This window comes from Pocillopora damicornis, chromosome 5 (assembly GCF_964200805.1).
Source record: "Pocillopora damicornis chromosome 5, jaPocDami1.2, whole genome shotgun sequence".
Classification (NCBI taxonomy): domain Eukaryota; kingdom Metazoa; phylum Cnidaria; class Anthozoa; order Scleractinia; family Pocilloporidae; genus Pocillopora; species Pocillopora damicornis.
In genome coordinates, this window is record NC_142674.1 from 17,454,464 (window position 1) to 17,475,169 (window position 20,706).

General features: G+C 40.1%; 1 protein-coding gene and 1 pseudogene across 2 annotated transcripts; both read right to left on the bottom strand.

Moving 5' to 3' along the window:
• Nucleotides 1-672: 672 nt before the first annotated feature.
• Nucleotides 673-19,012, bottom strand: LOC149045706 (cadherin EGF LAG seven-pass G-type receptor 1-like). The gene is made up of 20 exons (XM_089205945.1): nucleotides 18,950-19,012; nucleotides 18,062-18,215; nucleotides 17,330-17,476; nucleotides 16,705-16,789; nucleotides 15,711-15,822; nucleotides 15,508-15,554; nucleotides 14,787-14,889; nucleotides 13,667-13,771; nucleotides 13,172-13,278; nucleotides 12,720-12,871; nucleotides 12,144-12,210; nucleotides 11,923-11,989; nucleotides 10,984-11,096; nucleotides 5,353-5,428; nucleotides 5,155-5,238; nucleotides 3,945-4,134; nucleotides 3,278-3,322; nucleotides 2,275-2,564; nucleotides 1,514-1,674; nucleotides 673-1,433 (listed from the first exon to the last, which is right to left on the bottom strand). The coding sequence occupies exons 2-18, from the start codon at nucleotides 18,180-18,182 to the stop codon at nucleotides 2,551-2,553; spliced, it is 1,635 nt and encodes a 544-aa protein (XP_089062071.1). The 5' UTR covers nucleotides 18,183-18,215; nucleotides 18,950-19,012; the 3' UTR covers nucleotides 673-1,433; nucleotides 1,514-1,674; nucleotides 2,275-2,550.
• On the bottom strand, nucleotides 5,424-10,977 carry LOC149045707 (uncharacterized; annotated as a pseudogene). The gene has a single exon (XR_016186907.1). The product of XR_016186907.1 is annotated as an uncharacterized LOC149045707 (transcript).
• Nucleotides 19,013-20,706: the final 1,694 nt, after the last annotated feature.

The following is a 20,706-nucleotide window of genomic DNA, read 5'->3' on the forward strand; positions in this document are numbered from 1 at the left end:
TTGGAAAACGCGTTAATGACGACCAGAATGCATCTGAATCCTTTATTCTGTTTAGCCAGAGTTTGCACTTCCACCAAATCAGCTACCCACTGTTAATCAATGTCAAAGACGACGACAGGTTGAAACATACCTCTTCTACGACGCGGTTTATGAAGCGTATAGGCAAGATTTTTCTCTAATTCTTTTTTCGCTTTGGGACGTGAAATACCTTTAGCTTGAGCATATTGAGACACGCTCCCTAGACTGCCGACGACACCGGGTGTATCGTAATCGAGTATATTCTTTGTCTCGGATTGAATCTTCCTTTTCTTTTTAGCCATTACAATTTGAACCAATGACTCACACAGTAGTAACCAATCCAATACTCTCCCAAATACTGTGTGTACAATCGATTCCACATATTATATGCATACTTTCCCTCGTAATATCGCATGAAAGTCATCAAGTGATGAATACGAGTATGGGGAGGATACAAATGAGGTTTCATAGCATGTTTATACACATCTTCTATCATAAGGGAAGGAACCCAGTCGTAAGGCATTCTGTACACGTCATCGTCTTCGTACACGAGTACCTTAATGCGTACACATACCCACGATACGAATAGGTAGTGAGCGTAACAATATAGACGACGCCACCAAGAACCCATGATTGAACAAAATGAGAACATGATTTCAATTTACACACATTTTATTTATCCGCATTATAACACTCCAGACACATGACCTCGTTTTCTAAACATTCCAGTTCACTACTAGTTAGGCCTAGTCGTGGAGCTAACCTCCTAAACAACGATAATCCAATCCTCTGCGCAATATGTGCATGCTCTTCTTCAGAAAGCTCACCTATTAAAAAATAAAAAAAATTTACAAAATTCATTTTTGAAATAAAATCGTGAAAAATTCTTCCACTTTTTTAGGATCTTCTTTGGCTAATTCCTGAGCTAATAAGAACAGTTCTTCACCTGTGGATATGCCTTCCTTAAATCTACGCTCTGAAAAACGCAAATTATACCATTTTACTTAAAATTGATATAAATGTTAGAAAATCTCTAGGATCTCTAGGATCTCCTTGTTCATGAGGTTTAAAACCCATAAGTTCTTAGGCGTAACTTCGCCATTTACCGTCCGAAAATTTTTCAACCTATGCATCTACTCCTTCTTCTTCTACAATTTAAAATAAGGGCAGTGTAAGATGACGTCGTCTATCTACGACAAAAAATGTCATTCCATGTCAGCAAACAGAATTTGCTGTGTTTTCCTGGAGGGTTTGTAACGCCACCAATGGAATAGATTACAATTCTTCTGACGACATTTCAAATACATCTTTTGATAATTCATGTCTGACTTGTGATGCCACTGGGTATCATTCACCGCTGGCAATTGGAGAACCAACAACTCTTTGTAGTTGTGCGACAGTTTACCATCAACCAACTGAAATAGAAACGAAGTTCACGTAAGTATATCAACGTTCAATGGCTTTTAAAAAATGTATCTTGATTTACATAACTTACCTCCGACACCAAAGATGATGACGAAAATGAGATTTCAAACAGAGTTCCTGAAGGCTTAGCTGTGCGGAATCTCATTGAAACACTCCACAGAAGATTGACCTTTGAGTTGGCAGGCACCCTCTTAAAACTCCGTCTTGAGAATCTCCTAGTGTATTTCACACCTGTTGAACAAGGAAGTTTGTATGAATGCTTTACATCAAAGAACCCGTGATAAAAAAATTGACGTTCTCCTTAGTTGAGGTATTTTAGGGTAATGCGAATCCCAGAAAATCAACGCTGACTGGAGGCCTGTATAATTTCTCTCCAATTTAACCCTTTAACTCCCATGAGTGACCAAGACAGTATTTCTCCTTACAATATTAATACAATATCAACCAGATAAGTGATGAGAATAAAGAAAAACATCAATTTGGGAATAATTAGCTGATCCAATACTCTTTTCTCAGAACTGTCGGGTCAAAATCTGGTATGGATCGATAATTCAAGGCGGAAATACCGGTGATTAAGTTCGTGCATTTATTAATTGAAGATCCACTAAATCAGATAAACTCGACGATACATTTCTCATAACAAGGAACCGCATACATTTAAATGCTCATAAGGTGTCCTTTATCATGCACAACTCATGAACTGTTGTCTGCATCTTAGATACTAAGTATTTGAAAATATTTCAAAAGATTCCGTACTCTTGCGAACGCTTCAAACTAAAGTAAGTGCGAGAGGAAAGATTACTTACATATCCGTAAAAAAAAATTCAATACCTGTTTCACCGCGACTTCCATCAAATCCAGTGGGACAGTCACACCGGCGAGTACCAAGTAAGTTAAAACACGTGCCTCGCCCGCAAGGTTGTTTATAGGCGCACGTGTTGCCCATTGCTTTACATTTAGCACTGGTTCCGTTGTTGTACAATGGCTGACTGAGGTCCAAGAACTTGTGATCGATGTAAACATTTCTGATGCAGCCAGTAAAATGTTTGTAGGGCACTGGGAATGTAATTGGTAGCGGCACGAGCCCACCGAGAAGAAGAGGGCCTGTCAAATGCAAGGGGCTAAAAAAAAAAAAAAAAATCTGACAAAAAAATCACTGCTTGGGGTCAAGAACTCGTCAAAAACATCTTACAATAAAGGTCACCCACTATACTAAAATTGTTGCATATATTGACCCGCTAATAAATACCTAAAGCTCTGATGATGATGATGATAATTAGTAATAACAATAATAATAACAATTAATTATAACGATAACACTATTAACAGTTCGTATGATATATTTCTCTATTCTCAATTTACTTACAAATTTATTATAATTAATTAATAATAATTAGTAATTAATTAATTCAATAATTAATATTAATAATAATTAATTCAAACAAATTGGAAATAAACATAGTAAATAAACTGTATTTTTAGCATAATTAATTAGGTAAAAACCCGAACGCATTTCTTCCTGCAACGATTACCATCTTTCCGGGCGCAAATCGCGCGCGCGTTGCTCGGAGGTGATTAGCAAGGGATATTTGGAGTTTGAGTAGCCAATCAGAGTGCGCCTATAATGCTACCCACTCTATATATACTCACAAGACTGTTAGCCTTTAACTGACTTTACCAAAGATGTGTTACAGATGTTTCGCTGCACAGTAATATTGCGTGACGAAGTAATACCACCCCTTATTTTCCTCTTCGTTTCGTGACCATCAAAATATTGACTACAAAGGAGTTAAAACATAGAAATGTTTGCGTTTATGCATTGTAAACGACTTACCGAGTTCAGGATTATCAGGGTACTTGGCCTTTCGCGATTTCCCATCTAAAATTTGAACAACCAAACTAAAATCAGTTCCCAAAAATGAGGAATAACTCCATTACAACGTATTTTCGCTGAGCGAAATGAAAGACTTGGACGACACAAACAAACAAACAAACAAACAAACAAACAAACAAACAAACAGAATGTACAGTTTCTGCTAGCCATAAGTCATTCCTAAAATGGTTCAAAGGAGTTGGTTCCTTGAAAAAAAGCAATTATAAATTCCACTATACAGCAATCAATGCCCAGCCCCTTCCACCCTAAACCAGTTAGCCTGGCTCCATGTATGATTGTGGTTTGAGATTGCTTCTGATTGCTTTTGTGTTTTAAGTCTTGTCCTTACTTTCTAGGTGATTCTTCTTTTCTCCCCACCGAATTGAATTGCAAAGGAACATTTCTTGTAGGACGACTGTAATTAAGGAAAACTAGTCTTCGTAGGGCACAAATCTGGTCTTCATTGAAGAAAAAGAAAGGGGATTTGGCGGGGGCACTTTTCTTCGGTCTCTAGGGTATAGAGGCCGACTAGAAATCACTGTAATTTATTTAAAGCCACGTTCTTACTACTTGGACTGAGCAGAATGTATGGTGCATATTTGAGAGAAATTACATTTCAAACACACACCTGGTGCACTGGTATCTTCATCTCTCATAGTATCCGTGACATTGTTGTCTGTAGTAAACCGACTCGTTACACTGCAACGGAAACCACTGCTGGATGGCTCCGTGGTAGATGTGCTGGTGGCGTTTCCATCATCGTCAAAATCATACGGGAATCGGAGAGGTGCCGTCTCCCCAGGGTGATAGGAGCGTTTCTAAGGAAAAAAAAACGGAAATCGAATTTTTCGTCAAACAGGTGAAATCAATAGGTTGGGTGAGAAATTGGAATGAGAGAAAATGGAATAGTCTCGCGAATACGAACAGGGAGGGGAGGGAGAGTGCATGAATTGAAAAGTGGGAAAGAAGAAGGGGAAAAGAAAAAGGTTAGTTCACCCTTTCACCCTCAAGATCCAATTGAAAATTCTCTCCTCTTACCACGATGCATTTCCTTGAAAATTAGAGGGAAGGGTTTGGTATTACTTCAGAATGATATTCTCCGGCTGATAAGACTGACTGTTCTCATGACATGTTTACAAGATAACAAACTGGAACCTCAGGGAGAAGTTACATGTTGATCAAGTCTGAGAGTTAAAGAATGAAACGAAACCTTCTTGTTTTATTTGTTAGTAATTGCCAATGAACTTTAAAAGGACGTGACAAGCGGGAGAAGGATAACATTGTAGTACTCAGAATGGAGATGAAACAATGAAAATTTGCCAAACAGTATTTCCTCAAACAAGCGGCTATTTAAAATATCGGCCAAAGGAGGGGAAGGGGGGTGGGGGGTGCACTTATTGGAAGGATGGCGCTTAATCGAGGGGGGGCACTTGTTGATCTCCTTTTCTGATTCCGCTGCAGTTGAAGCTCAAAAAAAATATAGATAAAGTGGCAAAAGAAAGCGGTTTTCTTCGTATCCCTAGAGGGGGCGCCTGAGGGTGGGCCCTTATTCGGCGGAGGGCGCTTCTTAGAGCGTGGGTGCTTATTCAAAGAAATACTATATTCCTAACAGGGGAGAGATTGGGTCGGATAACAGAATGGCTGAAAAATGAGACGGAGTAAAGATATAGCAGACCATGAATTGATCTTTTGAAAAGGGGGTCAAAAAGCGGAGAAGAGCAAGTGAAAAACAGAACATGCTTTCTAGAGAGGACGAATCAATGAATATGGAATGTCTCATTTAAGGAAAGAGGGTGAGTTAAGCATAGAGACGTAAAGAGGGTAATTATTCCTCTTACAAAATGCTGCGTGGGTTTCTGTATCCCGTATGTCTTGTCCGCAGTCTTCAAGCGCATGTACACATTCTTGAACTCTTTCCGAACCTGAAGGTTTTTTTAAATAATAAAGCAAGAGTGGGAAAGTGAATCAAATATTCCGCCTCCATGAAATCAAATTGAAATCGTGGAAAAAAAAAAAGAGAAAGATATGTTACTCACCGTCTTGTCCAATAGGAGATAAAACACTATTATACACAGGCCCTGTGAACGATACAAGCTCATCAAAAATTTGTCGCTGATCGATCGACCGAAGAACTACAACACAGCAAATTAAAGGTATTCAGCATTTATTAATTTCGAGACGAGTCCTCACATCTTTTGAGAGTTGAAAATGAAAAGGAAACAGGCATTTTGCTTATTGTTGATTATATGTGTTCAGGTACCGAATTAAATTTTCGTCTCTACGCCTCCTTAGCCTGTTTTTCTCTTTAATAAGCTTTTCAACCCAGTTCCTTTTTGCGTGAAATAAGAGTTAATTAGGACTAAAATTTCGATCACGCTCTGATGGGGTAGAAGCGGTGCAATCCCGGTTTTAGTACCGAAAACAACTGGATGAGAGAAATCCTCCATTGCCTTTCCGCATTAAATTAAGAACTACTCTATAAAGAACAGGGCACCTCACTTCAGATGGGGGATCATTAGAATACTCCAGAACCTTATGGGAGGGATTCGGTAAATTTCATTTTATCATTTTAAGGTATTATAACATTTCTCAGTTACTGAGCAGTTCGAGATTGGTCTTTTGAGGGAAGCGGTTTTGAATACAAGGTCTGCATAAATCTGATGTCTTCCGTTATCTATCGCGTGGTAGTTAACTATTGACCTCAGTGGAGGAAGTTAGCGGTTGATATTTAATCTCACCGCTTCACAGCTCGGTAAATATCCATCACGAGCCACCTCTACTTCGGTGAAAAGTTGTTTAATAGTCTTTTACGCTTAAGTCTGGTTTTCCCCAGCGACGCAAACACAAGCGTAAGCACAAACGCGAGCACCAGGAAAGTATGCCAATTGAAAACGAACGTCGACGAGCACAAAGAGTAGCACAAGAAAAAGGACAAATTTTGATCGTTGCGCTTGATTCGTGCTTGCTTCTCTTTGAGCTGTTATGCTTGTGTTTGTGCTCACGTCGCTCGAGTAAACCAGGCTTTAACAAGAGACTGTCGGAAATGAGACTAAAGAATCTGCTATGTTCCGAAACTTCACGTTTTTATTTTATAAAATCAACTTAATCTCCCGCTCTCTCTCACCGTTCTCTTTCCCACGCTCTGGTCTCTCTCAATTTAAATACATAATATGATCCTATTGTTCAATCATCTGTCACTTATCGCAAAAAATCAACCGGAAATCAATTAACGCTGAATAATCTCTCACACACTCCCCTGTTTTTCTCAACGGAGAAAAACACTAGAATGGGGCGCTCGATAAAATTTGAAATTCAATGAACGAAACAGAAAGTTAGTCCAGTATATCAGTTCAGTGTTCCTAAATATCTCTAATCGGCATCAATGTTCGCATCTTGAATGCGATAACGAGCGGCTACCGCTGCATCCCTCCTGGGCCTGAATGTCGGGGCTAAAGGGTTGAGCTGCAGAGGAGCCTGTACATTCTCCCGATCGCAGGACAGCTCCAGTGGGTAAAGGTGTTGTACCGCCCGTTCAAGTGTTCCTTTCCCCGCTCGAAGTTTGGCAGCTCGAACGATTCCGTCTCGTCCCGAAATCAGATCTTCCACGATTCCAATTTTCCATTTATTGCGATTTCGTTCCTCGTCCTTGATGATGACTACCTCTCCTTTGGCCAAGGGCGTGGTTTGACCCTTGTGTTTCATCCGGTGTCGTTCTCTCAACCCTCGTAAATATTCGGTAGTCCACCTGGTCCACAAAGCCTGCTTGCACCTTCGCAAATATTTAGCTCTTCTACGCAGATCAAATTCTCTTAGATGGTGTGGTTCCAGTTCTGGTAGCTGGTTTGATCGAAGAAATAGCAGTGAGTTAGGGGTAAGCACGGGTAACTGTATGTCGTCTTCGACGTAACATAAAGGGCGATTATTCAAAGCAATCTCCACATCCAGTACCACTTCACACAGCTCTGTCCAGGTCAACATTCCGCATCCGATAGTCTTGTTTAAAGCTGTTTTTACCAGTGCGATGAGGCGCTCGAACTGTCCTCCCCACCAAGCGGCGCGGCTGAGGTTGAATTGCCACTTGATGTTCTCATGTGCTAAGTAATCTTGTGTCTTCTCGTCACGCATAACTTGTTTGAGCCACTTCTCGGCGCCAACAAAGGTTTTGCAATTGTCGGAATACATCTTCTTCGGACGCCCACGGCGCGCGATGAGCCGTTTTAGACTTCTTAGGAATTCACTGGTTGCCAGGTTTGGTAGTACTTCCAGGAATAATCCTCGGGTAAGACTGCACGCGTACAATGCAAGATAGGCCTTTCCTTCTGTTTTGGCTTGTAAGTCACCTGGTAAGGGCCTATCCCATGCGATCTTCGTGTCGCAGGCATCTCTGTAGAGCATTTTTCCAGAGAGGGTCACGGGTGAAGCCAGACCGAGTGGATCGTAGATTTTTGCGACTTTTCCAAGAATACCTCTTTTTGTCGGCTCAGCGGTTGAAATCGGGAAGCTGACTTGAATTTCGTCCTTTTCTTTGTCCCAGGGGACTCCTAGCAGTTTTGATTCGCCCTTTCTGGTTCCCAGTTGTTGTTTGGCGTAACTCTGACTTTCTTCATCTACAGTCGCAGTTTCAACTTCTAGTTCCCGATCGTTGGAATGCCACTTGTGCAGCTTGAAAGTCGCCTCACCAAAGATGGTCGTGGCTGTCATCTTGATTTCTAACGCTTGTTCTGTTGTCTCCCCACCACTGATTAAATCATCCACGTATATACTGCGCTCTATCTCCTCTACTAATTCCGGGTTCACCATTTTGTATCGCTGTAGATGTTCTTTGATAACTGCGGCCAAGAGGAATGGAGACGGTGCCAAACCAAAAAGTACTCGAGTGAATCGCAAGGTATCTACTTGTTTGCTTGCCAGATCCTTTATCCAATGAAAGCGTAAGGTATCTCGGTCTTCTCTTCGGACGCGAATTTGCAAAAATGCTTGTTTTAAGTCGCCAGCTATTGCCACGGGATAGAACCTATTTCGTACCAGCACGTTCCAAAGCTGGTTCTGTAGTGGAGGGCCGATTTCGAGGCACTCGTTGAGTGAGGGGACACTTGCATTAGCTCTTGCAGAAGCATCATAAACAATGCGTATCTTTGTAGATTCTGCATTCTCGCGCACGACCGCTTTATGAGGAATGTAGAACTCTTTTCCGTCCTTGACCACCTCGTCAGCGTGTTCTACGATCCCTTGGCTCAGTTGAGTCTGGATAATGTCGTTGTACCTCTCCAGCTCGCCTTGTATCTCTAACTTCCGCACGAGATTTTTGAGACGTTTTAAACTTCCAGTGTGATTGTTCGGTAGGGGGGGGGGGGGGGGTGATTTCCTTTCCAGGGCAAGTTCGTCTCGTACCAGCCTTCTGAACTCCTAGTTAGTTGCTCTTTGAATTCTTCGTAAACGGTTTCCTGGTCTCCACTTGGATTGTCCTTTAGCCCCAAGACGTCTAACTTGCACAATTCTTCGTAATCAATTGCGGAGGTCTGCGTTAACAACATGTTGCTGAGATCCAACTCCGTTCCAGGTGACAAAATCGTCCAGCCGAACTTCGTGTATTCTGCTACTGGTTCTCCCGAGCGCCCAACTCTTGGTCTTGCCCCTGTTTTGATCTTAGCGTACTCGTTTGTTCCAAGGATCAGATGAACAGGCAACATCGCTTTCTCGTCGTTATCATTTGTGGTTACGCCCTTCAAGTGAGAAAACTGAGCTACGATTTCTGCGCATTTTGGGTTTTCCAATGTCAACAACTCATTGCGGTCGACTTTGTTTACTTCGGCTTCTAAGGTGAATTTACCATCGACGCTTCGAATTTGTAGGCCATAGATGTCTATCGCTTTGTTTGAAGTACCAAACATCATTTCAATGCGCTTGAATTGTTGACGGATAGGGCGCAAATGTAAACAGTTCAGAAGCGTTGATGAAGCGTAGGAACTTCCGGCTCCTGTATCCAACAATGCTCGGCATTTAACACCGTTCACGTCAACTGTTACCATAGGATACACCACTCCTTTCCTTTCTGCGCTTGTTGTGGTCATCAGCTGGTCTCGCGATGTATGTTTGTCACAGATCGACGTATGATGTCTTCGACTGCAGATCTGGCAGCCAGAACGGCTTTTGCACTCAGAAGCACGGTGTCGACTTCCGGTGCAGTTAAAACAAAGCTGTTTCAGTCCTAATTGTTTCCTGCGGTCTCCAACTGTCACAAACTTGTCGCAATTCACAGCTCTGTGGTCAGTTGCGTCACAGTAGACGCACCCTCTTTGTGTTGGCGTAGTTTCGTTGGCGTGAAATGTTTTCTCGCGATCGCGGAATTTAGCACCTTGCTTTCCCGCATTATCCGCGCCGCTCCCAATGGGGTTGATTTCCTTCCAACTTTTCAAAGCTTTTATCAACTGTGAGAAGTCCCAGTCCTGCCAGTCCATTTGTCCTCTCACTAGATCTGCTTTTACACCCTTTAGTTTGTCGAGCACACTCCTTACATTTCCAGTGACGTCTTTCAATTTGCCCAGTGTCTCCAAAGATTGCACATTGTACACGAGCTTCTTGTAAAATTCGTGGATAGGCGCAGGTTGTGTTCCTGTAATGACAGGCAAATTCGCGATGTTCTGGACGTACGCATTCACGATCTCGCTCGTTTTCCCATATTCGCCGATGAGGATATTTTTTGCCCTTTCGTAGCCCTCTGTTGTGAAAGGCAGTCCGTCTATCTCCGCTCGAACCTTTGGATCTACCAGCTCTTTTAGGTATGCAAACTTGGTCACAGATGCAAGGTTTGCTTTATCAATTTCAGCTTGAAATTTGTTCCAGAACGGCAGCCATGCTTCATACGTCCCATTAAACTTTGTGATCTGTAGTTTCGGTAGCTTTGTTGTCATTTGTTCAATCTGATTGGCCTTCTCAACAGGTTGCTGTTTTGCCTTGGTCTCTTCCAGTTGGCGTTCGAATTCTAGCTTCATCTCCATTTGCTCTCTTTCGAATTTAAGCTCCTCTTCACGAGCACGGGCTTTCCTTTCTTCTTCGTCCTTGTGCTTTCGATTTTCGATCTCTCCATTCGTCTCCACGAGCCATTTTTCTAGTCGCGAAACTTCTTCGTCAGCTTCGGCGATCGGTTCTTCAATGCTGCTGCTCCAACTTCCAACGTCTTCTGCACTTTTCCCGGCCTTGAACATGGTCTGTTCAACCTTTAGGTTAAGCGCGTCTACTTCTTTTACTAATGCTTGTAGGTTGTCGCGATGTCGCGCGACCGCTCCTATGTTTCCCTTTTCCACAATGCCACGTGTTTTTCCATTAGTGTACAGCAACATCTGCAATTTAGTCTCTGCTTCTTTGGTTAGTTCCTCCATGCTTCGCGCGTCCCGTCGGAGGTGCCACTGTGTCGGAAATGAGACTAAAGAATCTGCTATGTTCCGAAACTTCACGTTTTTATTTTATAAAATCAACTTAATCTCCCGCTCTCTCTCACCGTTCTCTTTCCCACGCTCTGGTCTCTCTCAATTTAAATACATAATATGATCCTATTGTTCAATCATCTGTCACTTATCGCAAAAAATCAACCGGAAATCAATTAACGCTGAATAATCTCTCACAAGACGATTAGTACGCTCATGAATCAGTCAAAAGTGTTATCTTACGTCAAGTTAGATTGTTCGTCGTCATGGTGATGGTGGTGATGCCGGCGACGTCTCTTTCTTGTTTGTTTTTGAAGTGATGCGAACAACGCCATGATAAATACGAGAGTGTTGAGCTAAGGTGATTAAAAGAAAATCAATGAACAACACGACATACTAAATCAATTAATATAATAATATTCAAATACTGCACCATTCCACAAATACAAAAGGTGTATGTAAATATGTACAATTTCAGACCGTCATCTCTATGTAATTGTTTGTTTTGTTTGCCACAGCAACATGCATGTCAACTGAGCCAAAGAATGCCATTGAGGGAAACACTATGGGCCGGTTATTTACACGACGTCTAACCCAAACCGCGATTTTGCGCAGGCAGCGAGCCTTAGGTATTCTCTATAAGAGGGTTGATTTAATTTAGATAAATTTTATTTCCAAGAGGTTCGGCTAAATTATGGATAGCTTAGTGCGTGGTTTTGTTAAACAACGGTTAAACTTTGTCTAAATAACCGGCCCTATGTCACAAAACGAAATAAAACGGGCCCACCGTTCATCAACACAGTATCTGCAACGAGATTATGAGTGGAGAGGAGGATGGGAAAACAAGATGAGGAAGAACGGGTGAAAAGTGGACAGTTGACATTAACTCTCCTCATTAGTAAGACAATTCTTATGATATTAGTTTGGAGAATTTGGTATTGAATCGAGTAATAATATAATTGATATATTTTATTTTTTTCCTCATCACCGCCCTGCTTTATAGTGTGATGATGTTGTAAGGAGAAGGGGAATGAGACCAGCTTCCTAGAGATGTCACTGGATGATTTTACAAAGATTTTGAATTCAATTTGTAATCAGTTTACCACAGGAGATTTACCTCTGGGTTTGCCGTTAACATTGACATGTGTTTTCAGAAGTGGGATCATTCGTGAAGCTACTTACCGCGACAATGATGCTGACAGGAATCGTAAACGTCCAGATAAGTGTTCCATCTGTCGACATCCAACAGCTGCAAAATAATAATAATAAAATGTCAAATGTCGCGAAATTAATGGGAACTATCACTATCTATTGCGTGGTCTAGGAATGTTAAAAGTACAAACAAACTGTTTACGGGGACTAGGAAAAAGTTCTACAGAGACCATACTTGTAAGTTTACTTACAATCTCTGGTTTCCGTAGCCCTCGTTCGCTAAGCCAGCGGAAATTCCGACCACAATAGCGGGACATCCTGAGACAAAAAAAGATATAAAAAAATAACAGAGTAAAAACCTTAACACTCGTTGTATAGAAATCCGTGTTTTATGCTTCAAATAATTTTCGATTGGTACTATTTGAAAGCATTAATTGCGAAAGATTATCTTCAAATAGATGATGGCGAGTGAATATTTTAAAATTTGTGACTTTTGTTAAGTTTCTTGTACCAATCATTCCTCTTCCATCACCCTCCGCCGTTTTTTTTTTCCGAAAAATGTCTGCTTACAACTCACGAAATTTAACCTATTTACTCCCACGATGTGATTGTCAATTCTCTCCTCTCCAGTTGCTTTACATTTCCTTGTAAATAAGTCCCAATGATTTGGTGTTGGATCAAGATAACAACTTCTACCTGATAATTTGGGTATTCTCACTTCCTGTTTGCTGGATAATGTATGGATGTTAGAGGGAGAATTTAAGGGTTAGTCACTCCAAAGGATTGATACCATACATTCCCTGTTGGACAACATTCGTACAACTTACCCCACCCCATGAAGAAATAGAAGGACATTTTGCCAGTGTCTATATTCCTCTTTTCCCTGAGCCTGCGATACATGTGCAGACCTTCGACGAACATCCACGAGAAAGAGGTGCTTAAGAAATAATGCAGCACTATGGCGATCAACTGACACAATCTCTGCAATGAAACAAAAATAAAAGCAACGTCGTAAGATCAGAAGCCAAACTAATATGTTTTAAAGAAAGCTAAAGCTAGATTTCCAATTTTGCGTTTTTGCGCTAGTGAACATGCGTTAAAAAAAAAAATTGGCCATAGTTGAAGTAGACGTTTACTTGCGTAAAAGTATCCATTGAGTGAACGCTGTCATTTTTCAAAGCTAGCTTTGAAACTATTTGCGGTGGCCAATTTACTTTATCAACTCAATTGATAATACTTAATCACCCTACTGTAAACATAAGTTAGCTTTGTATTTGACTCAATCTGATCTGCCGTTCTGTTGATTCCCAAGAGGAACGTCAGCTTCGAAACGAAAACCGCTACAATAAGGTTCTTATGAATTGTTATTGAGTTGCTCTTCAGATTGTTGTAAAGAAAAAATAGTGATGGTACAGATAATGATGCGTTTATACAGCGCATCCTCCAAAAGAATATGCTCTAATGCGCTTACAACTTTTTGCAGCGGACTTTGACCGGACTGCACTTAACACCTTACAATTTTTTTGAAAGGGAATTTTGCAGGTGTCTCCAATTTAGGAATTTTTGGAAAACAATACTTCACCAAAACACCGAGAGCTCCGCTTCCTACGCTTACGAGAAGTGCGTGGGCTCAATATTGTGTTGTTCAATTTTGTATTAGAAGTACCCATGGGAGAAGAGATCATGATATAACGATATCGAATATTTCCATAATTGCTTACGACCGTTGTGAGAAGGTCAGGTCAGTAAAATGACGAAAATCAAATAAAAATTACCTTAGACACAAGAATAGTATAAAAGCTGTCAGTAACAGAACCAGGGACACCGAAATATCAATGTACGTCACCAAACGCATGGCAAAGGCCGCTTGCTCGGGATACTGGTAAAAAATCGAAAAAAAGAGAAAATTATTTGTGACACTGAAACAACACGCCACCTCTTTCAGAAAAACATCAACCACAAACTCAACAACAAGAACAACAACAACAACAACAACATCAAAAACGACTTAAACAAGTTGAACTTAGTTTTCTTTCACGATTCTCAATTTATGAACTAATTTCATTTCAATCTTTCCCCTGGATCATTTGGATCAGTTTTTTCCAATGTGTATTCTAAAACTAGATTTAGACTCTGATAGATCTACCAATTATAATAATCTTGTTCGAACTAATTATTGACAATTTTACATTCACTTTCCCGTTGCAATAGTTTGGAAACTGAAAACAACCTCCTCTGAAGGAAAAACTGAGATTCACCTTCATACAGACTTAAAAATAAATTAACTCTTTAACTCCCATTTGTGACCAAGACAGAATTTCTCCTTACAATATCATTACAATATCAACCAGATAAGTGATAAGAATAAAAGAAAAAGATCAATTAGAGGATTATTAGTTGATTCAATACCAAATTCTCGGAACAAACATTATAAGAATTGTATGATCGGCAGTAAGGAGAATTACAAATTTAATCTGGGAGTTAGGATCTGATTGTTAATTCTCCCTTCTGACTGATACGGTTTTCTTCTAGATAAGCTACGAGAATTTGGTATTAGATCAAGATAACAACTACTCCATGATCAGTTGAGAAATTCTCATTAACTGTTTGCAGGATAATATGTGGATATTATAGAGAGAAGTTACATGTTGATCACATCTGGGAGTTAAAGGGTTATATATCTTTATCTTGCAGCTCTTTCTCTTTCCTTTCTTATTTACAATCTACTGCCAACAACTCAAATCTAAATATGTATCATGGTACTCGACCAGATTAGATTTTTAGCTGTTCTGGTAACCATCGTTATTGTACATGCATGTCTTCTGAAAACAAGGTAGTAAAGTTGTCGTTGTTGTTGCTTTTTGCTGTAACAGCTTCACAATCATCAACCTCACCTGAAGATTTAAGTCTGACAGGACTGCAAAAGCCGTTAGGTGAGTTCTATTGGACTTTACTGATTTACACCCGTAACGTGACCATCCACCACCACGCGTGTCTCTATGGTAACGAAAAACAATAGGCAGGCTTAGCAATCACAACGCTTCTTCTGGTTCCTGAATAACTGTTTTCATTGTGTCCGTAGTGGAATTTTTGCGGTAGTCTGACTATAGACTACCATGTAGAATATCGAAATACTACTTTAATGCTACTTGACGTAATCATGAATTGAGAATCTTTTTGTATGCAAAGTTTAACCTTGCACATTGGGATGCAAGGTAAGCGTTCTTAAGCTAAAGGGCAGCTTTTTTGTGATGTGGGTATCCTTAAAGAAACAGTTGGGCAAATGACGAATGGTTGTCTGGATCCTTAGATCGCAAGAGCGAAGAAGTTACATCTTAGCAAACGCCAGTATCACTCTTGTATATGAAAACCGTTCGGAAGTTGAAGCATAGCCAATGTTTTTCGTAATGATAGCAAAAGACGTCAACCAAAAGTACCTGTACCTGTCATATTCGATTATAGTATATTTTATAGCGGTTTTTGCCATAACGACGACGTGCAACTCTTGTAGTGTCTCCCATTGGCGGTTTCTAGGTTACCATGTTCTCCCGCTGACGACAACTCGGAACGAAAATGAGTACATATTATTATTATTATTATTATTATTATACTCACGGTACTGAATAATTCCAGTGCACACAAATGTAAGACGATCGATTCACCTAACAGAAAGGAAAGATGACAAATAAACCAACATGACAAGCAGTTGAATTGATCACAGGGTAAACCAGGCTTATTTAAGAGAAGACAACTTAAACATTCTTCGGTTAGTTTCTTAAACAAATCCTAGCTAAAATTAGTAACAAATAACAACTTACAAGTCTGTTGGCAAAGGCAATGCGGACAGGGTATGTTAAGGGAGCCATTTCCATCTGAGGTAACTTGACAGAGACGACATCAGAGCTGACTTCAACGTTGTACTTCGAGTCACTGGAAAAGTAAAAAAGGACCTTGATTATATCATAAAAATCCTCATGAGGCAATGCGAGGATAATTCGCCTCGCTTTTGCTGATAAAAACACAGAATATACACATTGTGGTGAAAAAATAGTTTTCAGAGATTATATCAAACAAGGAAGAAATAAGGAGAGCTAAGCCCGAAGAAGATTAACCTTGTACTTCCAAGATCTCAGTAGTAATTCTCCTTACTGTCTGCCATACAATTCTTACGATGCTAGTTCGGAGAATTGGGTATTGGATCAACTAATAATCCCTGAATTTATATTTTTCTTTATTCTCATCACTTGTCTGCTTGATATTGTATTGATATTGTAAGGAGAAATTCTACCCTCGTCACTCGTGGGAGTTAAAGGGTTAACAGGAACTGCAGATGTCAAACTTGGAAATCATTTATGCTTATAACACTCACAAACTACAGCGTGGCTCGCTTAAAATAAATCAATATATGAGTTTTATCAAAAGTAAAAAAAAGACAAGCAAAAGCAGTTAGAGCAAATCGTAAACTGCTTTTAATTATTTCTAGCACATATTCCATTTCTCAATCAAACCACAATATACACTACCAGCACTCCCTTCTTCTCGGTGCAGTCCGTCGCACGATTAAAATAAATTCCGTGGGGAAAAAAAAGACGTTATCGCCCCTCACACCCAGAATTCAACGTGGTGTGCTTACATCAATTTCTTTTCTTTCCTCAATTTCTTTTACCTAGTGCGACAGACTTCGCTTCAAGGCAGGGACTGCTCGTAGTCTAACCACGAAATAGTCTCTTCTAAATACTAGGGGGAAAAACCAAAATTGTTTAAAAATTATATCCAAACGTACTTTCGATGCATTTAGTGCATGTAACATACCGCGTCTTCGCGTCAAACGCTTTGGGTAATAAATCTCCGATATTTCTGATGATCATGAAGCCAACTCCTATGTTGTCTTCCACATCTAAAACAAAATTAAATAAAAAAATTTTTAGATCTCTTAAAGAGCTGTCACTCACAACATTATCATAATCATTGCAAAAAATTATTCAAACAATCTTAAAATTGTTCAAATCCGCCACTCTTTTTGACTGTTGTTTGCCAGCTCTCCTAAATATCCTTTTTATCCTCGCGTGCGTGCGCGCGCGCGGAATCCAAACGCGCATTGATTTTGCTGTTTCACAGTTTATTCTAGTAACTACCCACGAAGGCCTGGCAGGCCCCCTTCTTTAGTTTTAGGGAGGCCCTTTACCAAGGAAAGGGTTATTAAGCTCGAACTGAGTTTTACAGAACAGATGCCGTATCAGTCTTCTGGCCAGTTATGTCTGCGAATACTTTATAAAATAGTTCTTACAAAATAGAGTTATCCTTCGGCACAATTTTTAGCGCCTCATTTGATATTTAAACGTCCCTTTTATGAGGCAATTTTTTTCGACTAGTGGCGACCCGCAAAACCGTGCTCAAGCATAAACCCAGGTACTTGTTATGCAAATTCACGACTTACCTTTTCCATTAAAGAAAGGTTTAGGAAGGTAAATTCTATTGGAGATATTACGCCAAATTTTATAAGGAGAGTCGCTGTAAAGGTCTCTTCTCGCGGGGTACGATAATCCAGAGAATCCTTTGACATACACTGGATGAAGTTCCATAACTATGAAGAACAAAGCGTGGATATTAGCAAGTGAAAGCAACCGTTTGTTTACAACGAAAGCGTCGGCTTGGTTAATCCAAAACAGTTTCCATAGTTTGTGGAAAACTCATAAAAAGGGCGCAGTTACGGTATTCTAAAATATAGGCTTCTACGATTTTCGCATATATAAGACAGGAAAATTTTACGCATGTTGGGGTGGTGATTGATGTGAACCTTTCTTTTAAGTATCATTCGTGCGCACGTTCAGGATCAAGATCAGGATTAAGTGTTGTTGCAGGAACATTAAAATATTCTCTAGCGTTGAATGCCGTTTAGGAATATTTCATAACTCTTTGACATAGCTATCGTGCGCTTCTTAACTCAAACACCACAAATAAAATCCTCAAAATCATCAGAAATCTCTATTGACATCATCCGTTTTTCATAATTTTAAATTCCAAAAAAAATACAGTGACATTGTTTGGAACATTTCAATCACTTATGAGACAGAGCGGAGGAATTCCCCGACAAGTAAGTACTAAAATTACCTCAAAATGCGACACAGCCCCGTTACACACAGCAAACTCAACAAAATATTTTTCTTACCAATATTGGGAGTAATAATCGTGTACGGTGGCAAAATGCTTTCGGTAGAGCGCCTGTATCTGCGCAAGTCTCGTTTTAAGTACGGTAGACTTCTGGCTAAGTTTCCGCTGAAGTTTTCCATCTGTTTTAACAGAGCCGCTGTCCCTGCGGATTGCTGTCAAATTGAAAGAAATAGCAGTCAAGATAAGAGGCTTATAAGGCCAACGGAAGGTAATAGTAAGGTTAAGTGTACATAAAGATATCTACTGCTCCCAAAAATCGCCTTACAAAACTCTTGACCTCACTGCCAGTGCCTCCGAGCTAGTGTCGGTATAAACAAGCTCACAATCCACTGGTCATGTGTTTCTAGGAAAAAATATTCAAATGAATTTGAAGAGAAATTTTGTGTGCTTTGTGATGCTCGGCCGAAATTTTTCGTTCTTTTTCTTGCGTTCTCGGAGAAATTTTGTGTTCTTTTGTGACGATCGGCCATTGATAATTGCGTCTTGGTAGCTAATGTCTGCCCACATTTGCTAAGTCAACGAATGACCACAGACATCTGAAAATATCTTAGTAGAAGCGCGCTTTCCGAACAAGTATGATGATCACAGTTAAAAACTCGTTATTGGCTTCTGTTTGCAGTAATGCGAATGGCCGAAAGGGCGTGAGTTTCACAAGCCAATTGGAGAGCATAGCGAAATAAGAACCGGCGACAAATCGACCGTGGATTACTTGCAAAAAAATAAAATAACAGCAGAAATAATTCAGATTTATATCAGGACCTGCACAACTGCGCACCTACCCCTCCCCTAGCCCAAAAATAACACTAATTTGTTATTGGTTGACTGTTCTGGGATTAGGGGAGGGGTAGGTACAGACTTGCTCAGATACTGATCCAATAATTATTACCTGTTGAACGACTTCCCACACATCGTTGTTATCGGAGCTAAACAGCGTACTGGCTGACTGAAGAAGGACCTGTGGATCATATCAAATAATTACTTAAGTTGTTGTTCTTGAGAGACGCAGAAATTGTAGGAGCAAGGGATTCCGGATCGAAAAGTCGGTTTTGATCCGTAAACTACTCTCTTGGTTGAGTTTTCTGGCAAAACTTTCTTTAACCCTTTACACCCTAACATCAGTATGCATATTCTCCATACTGTTCTCTTTACAATTCCTAAGGTGCTGACAAGGAGAATTGGTTCAACGATCCTGAGCTTCTGTAGTTGTTGATCATTTCCAAATTAGAAATTAGATGTTAGTCACTCTTCAGGGTGAAAAAACTGACCAGTGAACTTCATTTGCACATTCGCAGCTGCATATTTAAATTAAAAGAGGATTTTCCCGTCCAAAAAAATTGTACGTTGTGCCACATCATCATTTCGAAACGGCTCTCTTAGTCACAATTTCACTTCTTGACTGTGGGTTTCTTGTGGCTTGGCAAGAAATAGGAAATTTAGACACCATAAAACTATTATCTCCGCCACCAAAACTTTTTTACACAGATAAGGCAGTGAACGCGTTTCCCGATTCAACAGGTCTTCCTCACGCGAGGAGGTCTGCCTTTGAAAGTGGCAAAAGTTCAGGCAATGTTTGTACAGTTAACCCTACGCACCCTACGATCAGTATGCATAATCTCTATACTGTTCTCTTTACCTTTCCAAAGGTCCTGACAAGGAGAATTTGTTAAACTGTCTAGAGCTTCCTTAACTGGTGATCATTTCCTTCATTCTCATGACCGTAATATTTGATTCAGGGATGATATCAAAGGGAGAAATTAGATGCTAGTCATTCTTAGGAGTCAAAGAGTTAAGAGCTAGGCATGATGGGATCGTTGCTTGAGGTGCGAGCGTTTCCCTCATTCTCCTGACTTCTTAAAGAAAAACAGAAACTGCTCTGATTTTTTTCCCTGGATTAGACTCTCGAAACTATCCACGGTTTAAATAAAGTTCATCTGATAAGCTTCTTCCATTTGGTACTTACATTACAGTAGCACTCTCCTGTAACTTGTTACAAACTGGACTCAGATTCATTCCCCACTTCACATTTACACGGACCACAGACGCCTATACTTGAAGCACCAAAGTACTTATCTCGACAGGGTACCTCCATGCGGACCTCACAAAATTCCCTTAAGAAATTATACAAAACATTAAAACTCTAAATTTAAGTGAATCTTAAGTTCAACAGTGAGAGATTTGCGTTGCATATCGTTAACTGGTGAATTCGCCCCACAGCAAGTTCGCGCCTGATCACCAGTACCAGTTCGCCCGCAAATCATTAAGATTTTTTTATTTGTTTACTCGCCCTGGAGTGATTTTGCGGCTTTGCATTACTCGTGCATTAGTGGTGCCTTTTAACACAGCTAGGAATTTGCATATTGATCGAACGTCGTCATGGTTTCGCTGTAGAGATTATTGAGAGGTAAACATCTCTCACATTTGACCCTAGTGTAAAAGATCCTTCGAGAATGTCCTCAAACACCAAAATCGTGAGCTATCGAATTAAACTCTCGAAGGGAAATTCCATATCTACGCGCGCCCATGTATTATTTGCTATTTATTTACTCATTTATTTCATTTATAACAACTTTGTTTGCATTAAAATGGTACCCACAAATGTCCAATAGGGAATAAATTTAAATGAAAAAAATGTAAAATAAGATA

What these genes read in the sequence shown, in the direction of transcription:
- LOC149045706 (XM_089205945.1), bottom strand. Translation starts at nt 18,182, where the DNA reads ATGGAAAACTTCAGCGGAAACTTAGCCAGAAGTCTACCGTACTTAAAA. An exon ending in GATTATTACTCCCAATATTG is followed by an intron (nt 17,477 to 18,061) that starts GTAAGAAAAATA and finishes TGTTCTTCATAG; the next exon opens with TTATGGAACTTCATCCAGTG. An exon ending in TTGCCTTTGCCAACAGACTT is followed by an intron (nt 15,555 to 15,710) that starts GTAAGTTGTTAT and finishes CCTTTCTGTTAG; the next exon opens with GTGAATCGATCGTCTTACAT.